Here is an 11,342-nt window from a genome sequence, read left to right as displayed (position 1 = left end):
CTTGCTGTCGTAAAACTGAGTCGCAATAAATCGCTACGATTATCACGACCTTTTATTGCGATAGGAATTATATGGACACTCAAAAGCAGATTTCTGCCGTCGGCGTCGCCGTCGCCGTGAGGTTCCGTATGACGTCATTAAGGAGATGAAATCGTCGCCGCGCGCCGCCGAACGCTGTATGTGCGAGTGAAAGGGCGCGAGGGGCGCGTCTTTGACGGGGAGTGAACGCACGGCGGAGAACAAACGCGCGTTCTGCGCCGTGCTCGCTTAAGGGCTGCAGAAGTAGGCGTCTCTTTCCTCCTTTACAATCACCATATATGTAGAGCAAACGCGCCTTCTTCCGACACGCGAGAGGCCGTGGGGGAGGGGGAGGGAAGGGAGGCGACGTTTAGCTGCGGCACCAAGTGCCTATTTATATCAGAGGCTCCGGCAACAGTCACCAACGCCGCACGCATTTTGAGCGAACGCGGGCAAAACGCCGATGGCGTCGACAACAGTTCTGCGTGTTGCCGATGCTGCTGCATGTCCAAGTTTATACAGCTGATAAAGCTAATATCATTACTCCGTATAGCTCTCTACAAGTTTCCTATCGCAATTGATGCTTCGCCTTTCAGGTGAAACTGCGACAACTTTTTCAACACAATGTGTCTGCGGGTGCCAGGGATCCAAATGAAGTAGTGATCTGGGAATCCTTGCCATGATGGAGGCTTATTGCCTTATGTGACATTCTCTTGCTGCATTCGTGTAGAAGTGGTGCTTTGACTTTATTAGCAGTTGCCGACACAAGTTCTCAGTGAAAAACTTAGTGATTTATTTTTTTCCACTTTTAGCACCATAAGAAGAAAACAGCAATATATCAAGCGGAAGTCCTCAATTTTGGGGAGAATTATGGCCTTTGCAAATGTAAGCTGCACGCATGAACTCCGAGCAGTAGCAGGGACGAGGATGTTTCATTTGTGGTGTACTTGAAAGCGCCAGTAGTAGTAGCAGTAGTAGTAGAACACTTTATTTGTTGTTTTGTAATGAAGTCCCAGAGGGTGGAGCCCACAGTCCAGAGTTCCATTTGCTGCTGCTATACGGCTGTCCCGGTGAATCAGGTACCACTGGTCGTCCAAGGCTGCGCGGGATAGAGCGGCTTCTCTCGTAGAATGGTAGAGGCTTGGGCATCCTCCACAGAAAGGACATTTGTGGGGGGTACTTATCCACCTCAAAAATTGCCTCTGCCAAACGCACTGCAACGCAGAGAACCCGTTGCATGACTACTTACTGCTAGCACCGGAATGCACTGAGACCATATTATTTCCCGCGCTTCTTATCATCGTTCATGTGCAATCTCTTCAATCTGCAGATTTATTTTTCACGTGAAACCAAGCGGACATCCGCAATGACCGCCACTTCCTTGAGCCGATTCTGCTTGGTGTTCTTACACATAGTTCACTTCGCACGCCTTACTTATCTTGTCATACCTACTTTAACTATCTGTACTTATCTTATCGCATCGTATGGCCATCGCTGTACAGGGCTTTTGCAGGGCAGACGAGAGGCCGTGTTTTACAGCGGAGCAGTATATGTCTAACCTCCTATATATTTTTCATTGTTCATTGACCGTTCCTAAAGACTCCCCCGCCCTCTATGAGGAGGCAAAGCAAACCTGTAAGGCATGTGCTGACACCTGGCGTAGCAAGTGGAAAGCTTGAAAGCGGGCGGCGAGTAGCAGGGAATATCGTGCCCGAGAGGCTGCCCGTAAGCGGTGGTCTCAACAGGAAGACGCTTGCCCCAAAGCGGAGAATGCGGCGAAGCGACGCATGTACCACGCCAGTAAATTGGACGAGCACAGTGGTGCGTATGAGAAATTTCAGACGGGCTTTCTGGGCAGACCTTTCGGATTCAGTTGTGCGGTGTGCGACAGACTGCTCTTCACGAACAATTTGATGGTGATTGGTGGCGTTGGAGATGTCGCGAAACGTGAATGTGATGCCGTTTTGACCGCTACCCCAGCTCCTGACATAGCCAGTAGCTCGGTTTCGCTACGCTGAGGGAGCGCTAGTGGCCGTAGCGCGCATCGTGTGACCTTATGGTCGCTAACAAGTCACCTGCTGCATTTCCGCGCCTGCGCAAACAACCTAATAGGCAGTTAGTAAGTTGCCTGCCTTGGTATGCGTAGGCCGCGTGAAGTGCGTGCTCTCGAAGAACAGCTCCACTGGTAGCCCACATTCATCGAGTGGAATGGCTGCGATTTTTTGTCAATCCACATGCTGCAGCCTACACTCTTGACACATTTGTTGAGACACTATGAACATGTATAAATTATAATGTATGCGTTTAGTCAACTTTTACCCCCCGCGATGGCTTAGCGGCTATGGTGTTGCATTGCTAAGCACGCGGTCGCGCCATCACATCCCCGCAACGGCGGCCGCATTTCGATGGGGGCGAAGAACAAAAAACGCCGGTGTCCTATGCATTGAGAGCACGCTAAAGATTCTGTGGTGGTAAAATTCATCCGCAGTACACCCCCCCCCCACCACCCCCCCACCACTCCCCCCCCCCCCGGCGTGCCTCATAATGAAATCAGTTTTGACATCGAAAACCCCAGAATTTACTCATTCATTTACCCAAAGTATCCTGTTTACACTGGAGCACCAAGTGGGGCAAGCACGTGAAATCTAAACTATAGGTAGGAAAGCGGATGAACGATTATTGAGACAACAAAATCGATGCTACTTCAATTTAGATAAAAAAATGTTTCAGTTCTTAAGGAACCAAATCTTGAATAGTGTACGAGCGCGCAACAACTACCAAGGTAAATAGAGCGTTTTTGTGTTTTCGTGTATTAGGCAGGCTTCGTGCACTCTAGGATTCTAACGTGTTCACTTGCAGGAATGTCAGGCCAAGAGTTCATATAGTTTGAATTTAGAAAAATTCCAGCGCTTAAGAAAAATGAAAAGAGGAGTAGAGACAATAGGCTCTAAATTTTCTGTTGTCATTTTTCTCTGCATCTCTTTTCTGTTACTTGCTCGAACATGTCTTTCTCACTTCTAGGAACTTCATAAATTCATTGGAGCGTTAAAAAATAGATGTGTCATGTCTAAGGCTGACAAGCTCTTTGCATACACTTTTCCAGCAGTTGCTGCCGTAATCGTGTGAGTCCTCACAACATTTGACAAGAACTCTTCCTTATGCGCTTTTTGTACATCGCTGACCTTTTTCTTTGCACGTCGCCTTTCTTCTTATTACACGCTTGGGCATAAGATCATTTAAATAAGTGTGTTGGAGAGCTGTGTGTTAGGCAGAGTATACTGCAGAAGAGCAGAATCATCGACGAGCAGAAAACAGCGCTAAACGACAGGACGAAGAGAAGGACACAGACTCTTCATCCTGTCGCTCAGCGTTGTTTTGTGCTCGTATTCATGAGCCAACCAGCCGAAATGCGTACCCTTCCATACTTTTTCGCTTTTCTATTGCAGGGTTCAGGTAGACCGTCATTGGCTGGCATATCTGCATAGCCACAAAAGTAGCGGAGGAACTGAAAATGGTGACACCGTAACTACCGTCGACTACTTCCAGTTAACTTTGTACGCTTCCACCTAACGCACGCTAGCGCCGTCTACAATCAACAGCCTCTCCAAGCATAAGTCGGCAGTACAGCTTTGTTAAATGCCTCCCCTTCCTCTCTCAAATCCTCGCCGCAGAGTATACTGGAGTATCGTGTTCATAGCCGAAGGAGATTTTTGGGCCTCTTTTTGTGTGACAATGTCAACCTGTGCTGACAGATGCTAAGAGGCCCTGACAAGCTCAACTAACGTTGTCTACGTAAGTGCGTATTTGCTACGTGACTTTGCCACGTTCGTCGCCATTAGCAGCAGCGTCTGTTATTGATACCACATCTTGGGTAAAGAAGGAAGCTACTGCGATTTCGAAACAACAAAGTCGCAGTTTTGCCCGAAAGGCGGATCGTTGATAGTGATAGCAATGTAATGAACAAATACATGAAGTTAGGCTCGTATTTGTTATCGCTCCTATAAATTGCATAAGCATTCGCTTACTAAAACAAATTAACAAGCATAGGGCCACGCACTCACAGCAAAGCATGAGAAGATCAAACTAGGCATTTTCTTCTAATCCTCTCTCTACTTTTAATGAATCGCTGTTACGAAGTTAGATTAGGAGCGGCAGCATCGGCGTGCTGGTGCCTTGGCTGCCTCTCGCTTCAGTGCGTGTGCGAAACTTGAGTTTACGCGACCACCAACACAAGCTCCCGCATTCTTAAACACACCTTAATTCAACGCTTCTCCTCAACTCAGCCAAGTCGAGGCGATGAGCGTTCCTTCACTCAAGGCGAAGTTGCGTTTCATGAACACTACTCCACGTTTTCTCCGCCAAAGGAATGCCTTGGAAATGCACCCTCGACACGATTGAAGTTCACTGACTGAGAAAAGCGCCTGCCATCGAGGCTATCCTTAGTTGTGCTTAGCCAGAGCCCAATTCTTTAAGAATGATATGCCCTTTTCTTAATTTTTTTTCTTTATCAAATGACAACATAGCCAAATACAATATTTTAGCTCGTTAAAGGTGCCACTGCCAGTGTTCGACTGATAAATCAAGCGGAACGTGTTTGAGGTTTGTCAACAATCGCACCCCAACAACTGAGTGCGCTGGGAGCAAGGCGCATGGCTGAGAAAAATCTGAGGGTACGTTGTCTGCTTCTGTTTGTTTCCACATGCTCAATTTGCGATATACTTTGTGGTTATTAGCCGTGGTTATTGTCAGTGATGTTGTCCTTATGTCTATTGTGACCGAGCCGGATTGAATTCTGAGGAGACAACTGATGAAATGACTGATGTTCCACATTTTTTTAGCTTCCAGACCGAGTGCTGCTAAGAGATTTCTGATTTATAGAAGCAACAACAGGACAGAAAATATGCGTGATCACATGGTATCAAAAATGATGATGCGCTTTTTGTTAAGTCGCCGCCGCGCTGCGGATGAAATGCTTCAGATGTGTACAAGCATGCTTAGTTCCAGTTATATATTTCGCACTGTGGGCAATAGCACCTGAAGCATATTAATCGAGGCTGCATAAGCCTGCAAGAACTTTTTTTTATTTGCGAATTGCCGCTTGTGGAAGATTGCGCACGGCCACCTCTTTTGGTTCCGCTTTCTTTAACAGAAATGCAGATTAGAGCACTGCACGGGCTCGGGCTTACCCGAAAGCCCGGCCCGGCCCGGCCCGTGAACCGGGCCGGGCCCGGGCACCGCATGTGCACCGCATGTGCTTTTTGACCCGGGCCCGGGCCGGGCTCGGGTATTTTGACGCGGGCCCGGGCCGGGCTCGAACTTTGTGGTGGTGTGCATGTAACGTGCAGCGAGTTATCCTCGCCTGTCTTGACTCTGAAAAACCCGTGGCCCCGGCGCAGCTGGAAGCTAGCTGTGCTACTCCTGTGTACTTCAATTTTCTTCCGTCGTATTTTGCGCTATTTGAACAGAATGTAAAGGTCCAGAAAGACCGAAGTCGCCTCAAGCCAAAGGATACCATTGTATTCCTTACCTAAATCAATGTAATTAATGCTTTCAACGCGGTGCAAGCGCATTCGCGACTTGCTGATTCTTCAAAGGCGAATTGGTAAAACGATGACTGGTAAGATCAGATAATTCGTCACGTGGCTGAAATATGACATTGCGTCCATCCATGATTGCACACACGTTCTCAACCGGCCGCCCAGCAGCGGCGCATTACGCTGCACCATGGAGGAACGATAAGCTTTCTTTCTCCATTTACTCCATCCATGCGCTGCGCTCACGACCGGTCGTGGCGGCGCTTCGGCTATAGTGTACTAGAATACCGTTGAGTGGGACGAGCGGCTGAGGCGACGCATACGTTGCAGTGAAGCGCCCGATGTGGAAAAATACTGTGGCGGCGTTGCGATAGTAGTGGATTGGGCCGCATCAAGGTCGCGCCGCATTGAACTGCTGGGGATACTGATCGGTAGAGTCATTCGTACTACTTCGCGCGCTGGTATTTGCGTTCAGACCGCTCAAATGGAGTTCATAATTGTATATGACATGTATTTATGCCTTAAGAACAAATTCCCTTCATTCTCTTCTTTATTGTTCTAATGCCGCTCGGTGATCTTTCTCTGTCTCGGGCCGGGTTCGGGCCGGTTTCGAGCCGGCTTGGGCCGGGCTCGGGCCTAAGGTAAAGGGGTGGCGGGCCGGGCCGTGCGGGTAACGTAGATTATTTCGGCCCGGGTCTCACCATAAAACTTTGGGTCGGGCGCGGGCGGGCTGCCCAACGTAAAAACGGGCCCGGGGCGGGCCCGGGCTGAAAAAAATAGGCCCGTGCAGCGCTCTAAGCAGATGATACCGCTCGCGCCAGTTTCCAATTATCATTGGAGCATCACGAAGGGAATCTTTTACTAGAAGAGAAGCAGTTTTCTATATATGTGACAGAATACATATGCTTGAGTGCTTACCTCTGACAGGTTAAAGAAATCAAGCATTTTTGCTTCTTTTACTTCGTTTTAAAACCCGCGGTTGTTACTGGGTTTGTTAAAGTTCTAGCACACATGGTCAATGAACATGCACTGATGCCTGCATTTCCGATTCCTTCCTTTCTTCACATATACGCTAGGCAATGTTTTATTTCAGAATAGTGTTTGCCTGAGCTCGTTGTTGCACATAGCACAAATGATTTCCTCCAGAACGTATGGACACGAACAGAAAGGGACGACGACACACGCTGGCCAGCGTGTGTCGTCGTGTGTCGCCAGCCTGTGTCGTCCTCCCTGTCTGTCCGTGTCCATACGTTCTGCTGGAAACCAGTTGTGGAATGTTTTATTCTTCCAAAAATTCACTAGGCATTCGTTGGTCAGCGCCATTATTGCTTCTTAGCCTTATTTTGCTTTCTATGTACTATGGCGCAGTATCTGATGTATGTTGTCATAAACTGTGTTGTCAAGTTCATGGAACGAACACATTATTTGGTTGTGCTACTTTCGTTTCGCTTGATAAGGGAGCCTGAACTTACTAAGTGTACGGGCTCCGTGTGTACATAAAATGTTTGGCATTCAGCTGCAGGATGTGGATATTGGAAAGACCAGCTTATGAAAAAGAAAAGAACCTCTGTGCCTGGCTGTTGGAATTGCCAATATCACTTCACTGAAAGAATGTAGCTGCTACAGAAGTACTTGACGTAATAGTTCAGCGGAAATCCGCTAGGTGGAAATAAGTAATTAAAGGGAAACTGAGACATCCACCCAAATGTAGCAATTCGCTACAATGGAAACCCAACCGGGTTCCTCGAAAGAAATCCTTGCAGTTGAAGAAAAATTCATCCTGGTCCGGGACTCGAACCCGGGACCACCGCCTTTCCGGGGCAGCTGCTCTACCATCTGAGCTAACCAGGCGGCTAGCAGATGGCAGGGCGAAGTCGAATTTGTCGACAACTCGAAGCAAAGGCAAGTGTATTACGTAATAGTTCAGCGGAAATCCGCTAGGTGGAGATAAGTAATTAAAGTAATTAAAATTAAGATAAGTAATACGTTCTCTGTGGTTGGCCCACGCATGTGCACAATGATTTTACGGCTTTCGAAGTAAGGAAAACCGAGTTGTCGCTGCACCGTGATTGTATCCTGTGGGGCAACAGAGTAGTTATACCTCTAGCGGCAAGAAAAGATGTTCTTCGTTTGCTGCACGCAAACCATCCTCGCATGACAGCCATGAAGAGTCAGGCAAGGTCCCTAATGTGGTGGCCAAATATGGACAAAGAAATCGAAGATTTTGTGCGTCACTGTGACAGGTGCCAATTAAACCGCCAAAGTGATCCAAAAGAACCAGTGCACTTCTGGCTTAAGCCAGATTAGCCTTGGAGCCGGTTGCATATTGATTTTGCGGGACCAGTGAAAGGCGAAGTTTTTCTTGTCGTCGTAGACGCACTTTCCAACTGGGCCGAAGTGCAGATTATGCCGTCCATGAAAACATCGGCAGTAATTGCAACACTACGCGCACTGTTTGCGACTCACGGTGTTCCGGACGTTATCGTTTCCGATAACGGAACAGCTTTCACGAGCGAGCAGATGCAAGCTTTCCTGAAGTTCAACGGCATCCGTGCGGTGTTCACAGCGCCTTATCATCCCGCCAGTAATGGAAGGGCGGAGCGAATGGTGCGGGAAGTAAAAGAAGCATTGAAGAAACAGTCGGGGAACGACACCCAGTGCAAGCTATCTAAGTTCTTATTGAAACAACATACCACCCCGCATTCAGTGTCAGGAAAGACTCCTGTGGAGCTCATGATGGGTAGAAAATTAAGCACAGCGTTAGACAAGCTGCACCCAGATCGTCAGCCTGCTACATCTAGCTCTGTAGTGAAAGGATTTGGTGTTGGTGATTCTGTCTATGCCCGAAGTTTCGTCGCAGGACCTCGGTGAAAGCTGGCGGAAGTCATTAAAGTCAAGGGTCCGGTATCCTACCTGGTGAGGATGTCCAATGGCGACGTGCACCACAGGCACCGAAACCAAATGAGGCGCGCATGGCTAACAGCAGAGCCACCAGAGCCTCTACCCGACTACCATTTCAGGCTTCCTCCGGTGCGAGCACCTGAAGACGTCGAGCCCCGCCCCGCCATTCCGAGTCCTCGCTACACGCCTGAAGACACCGATCTGAGAAGATCCAGCCGTATCCGACGACCAGTCATTCATTACTGACACTATCGTTTAGAACCATTGACTTGTACTAAACTTAAATGGGAGGAATGTTATGACGTGGCACCTAACGCCGCGCTCTTTCTTTGTTGTGCACGTAAGCTACGTGACAACTACGTCACCGGTTGTCTTTGTATATAATAGCCCGCTGAATAAAGCTGTTAATCAGTTGCTGATCGTCTGGCTCCGAGCCACGTCCACCACAGAGGACAAGAACATACTAGAGCAAATGTGCGCCACACGATGTGGCATGTCTGAGTTCGAAAAAAATAAAACCAGGAAATGCCGCAGTACACCGTAATGAAATGCCTTGATATAAACCCGGCGAGATCCTTAGGGAGTGTCCACCTTCCACAAACGTTGGGATTCAAAGCAGCTGAATGGGTTAACTGGTCAGCAGTCGAGCTCAGTAAGAAACATTTGAAGGCTTGGTCTAAAAAAATCACCAGCCCTTCCCCTGTCGAAAAAATGCGCGTAAGCTAAGCTTGTCGTGTGTGTATGAGACCCTCGTGGTGATTTTCTTTCGTTCTCTCCATCTTTATTTCTCTCTATCTTTCTATCTTTCTCTCTTTATTTCTTTATTACTGTCTCTTTTTGTTTCTCTTTTTCTCGCTCTCTGTCTTTCTTTCTCTCTCCCTCTATCGTTATTTCTTTCTCTCTCTCTTGTTTGTCCCTTGTATGTGTCATTGAGCTTGCACCCTTTCTGCAATATCGCCAGGATCGGCCCATTTTTCAGCGTGACACCACCACCACCCCCCGCCGCCGCCGACACTTGAGAGTCTTTAAAGCGTCGCTTAAGAAAGCAGAGACGAGACTGATTAAAGCGCAGCAAGCGTAGGAAACGGTACAATATTGTGACAAAGGTTTCAAATACTAAATGTACGATCAAGAAGAGAGATGCAAAAGACTAGATGACCATAGATGTAGTAAAACTCCTGGTCCCCGGCCCATTTCAAAGGGGACGCCAATAAACACCATCATCATTCGACAGAAGGCTCGGCTTACTCAACATTGTCTAACTAACTGTCATTGAAATATCGAGAGTAAGTATGATGAAAGTCATCACTTCTAATGGGCCTGTGGGAATGAGCTTACGTTCATGTCACATTGGGACATTCGCAAATCGCCATGCCCGCACAAAATAAATGCGCCCTGTGCTTATAGAGCTGAAGTGATTAAAAATTACGGGGTTTTACGGGCCAAAGCTACGATCGATTAGGATTTGATTATGAGGCACGCCCTAGTGGGGGACTCCTGAATGATTTGGGCCACCTGGGGTTTTTAAAGTGCACGTAAATCGAAGTACACAGGTGTTTTCGCATTTCGCCCCCATCGAAATCGGCTGCAGTGGCCGGGATTCGATCCCGCGACCTCGTGCTTAGCAGCCTAACACCATATCGACTAAGCAAACACGGCGGGCAGCTATAAATTTGTCTAAAATATCGCTTTAATAAACGCCACAAAATGTTTAACTGGTACCGCAATTTTGTGCTACACCCTGTCAACCCTACAGTTCTCGATGGCAAACTCTAGTTTTGAGTGTACGGATGTCGCGAAGCGTCGTCGGGGTAAGGCCGCCTAAGAAATAGGGACGCTGTCTGGCTGCTTCCCAAAGGGCTCTCGCACAACGCGGCGGTTCAGAGGTTGTATGGGTCGCACGTTGCTGTCAATAGGGCCATCGGTTGACTTCTGTGGATCCACTCTTTCCTCGTAAGACATCAACTTGCGAAATACCACCAACTGCTCGGGCGACACTTCGATGGGCTGCTTGTAGACAATCCAAGTCACGTTCTCGTACCATGGCGGCGTGGTCAGTGAGCCTTCGTATGTCCAGTAGGAACTTCCCGCGGGAATCAGCGAGACGAAGTCTAAAGGCTGCTGCAATGCGCATTCCATCCCCTTGTATGTGATGTACGGGATGCAATCGACGATGCCCTTCAGCTGCGGGTGAGGCGCACCTTCCTTCAAGAACACAGCCAGCACTGCGAGCCCTTGTTCGGATGGGGCAGCCTCCGAAAACGACTTGTACAATTCAGCGTTGAAGTGAACCAGATGCAGTTCGCCGGCGTAGTACTTCCCGTCGACGGCGTGCTCACTGCCGGTTTCGCTGTTTTTGCTCCAGTGTGCGTGCAACCGGTCCAGTTGGTAGTCGTGCTGCAGAGGTCCCCCGCGAATGTTAGGTCCCCGTGCCTTGACGTTTACCTGCCACGTGGCACCGGTGTTGGAGAGACTCGTACACCACAAGTCACCGTCCGACCACTTCAGCGGGTTCTCGCTCAGGGACGGATCCGGCCTAACTCCTCGTGGCTCAATATTTATGGGCGACTGCTTGTTTCCTATCGACTTTAAGACGCCTTTGATTGTCTTCCCGAAACAACAGTCAGCAGCGCACTCAAACAGCGTGTTTACGGAAGACATGTTCCAGGAACAACGACTGGGCTTGAACGATTTTCCAAATTGTAGTTACAACACCGCAACTTGCCTTGAGCGGCGATCTGGTAATGATGATGATGATGATGATGATGATGATGCCTCAATCAATGGCACAACCCACTGTGGGGGATAGGCCACAAACCGGGTGGTATTATGATAGAAATTGAAAATAAATTAGTTTAGAAATAAATAAGTAATAAAAAGTAAAGGAAA

General features: G+C 48.4%; 1 protein-coding gene across 1 annotated transcript; it reads right to left on the bottom strand.

Annotated features, from left to right (window-relative positions):
- Positions 1-10,274: 10,274 nt before the first annotated feature.
- On the bottom strand, positions 10,275-11,114 carry LOC119459111 (carbonic anhydrase 1). Its single transcript, XM_037720943.1, has one exon. It carries the CDS (start codon positions 11,112-11,114, stop codon positions 10,275-10,277), a length of 840 nt encoding a protein of 279 aa, XP_037576871.1.
- Between the last annotated feature and the right edge of the window lie 228 nt (positions 11,115-11,342).

Source organism: Dermacentor silvarum, chromosome 7, assembly GCF_013339745.2.
Source record: "Dermacentor silvarum isolate Dsil-2018 chromosome 7, BIME_Dsil_1.4, whole genome shotgun sequence".
In the NCBI taxonomy this organism is placed as follows: domain Eukaryota; kingdom Metazoa; phylum Arthropoda; class Arachnida; order Ixodida; family Ixodidae; genus Dermacentor; species Dermacentor silvarum.
Note: the sequence above shows the minus strand (reverse complement) of the source record. Positions and strands in the feature narration are given on the sequence as shown.

Excerpts from the sequence above, each read along its gene's own strand:
- LOC119459111 (XM_037720943.1), bottom strand. The coding sequence starts at position 11,114 with ATGTCTTCCGTAAACACGCTGTTTGAGTGCGCTGCTGACTGTTGTTTC.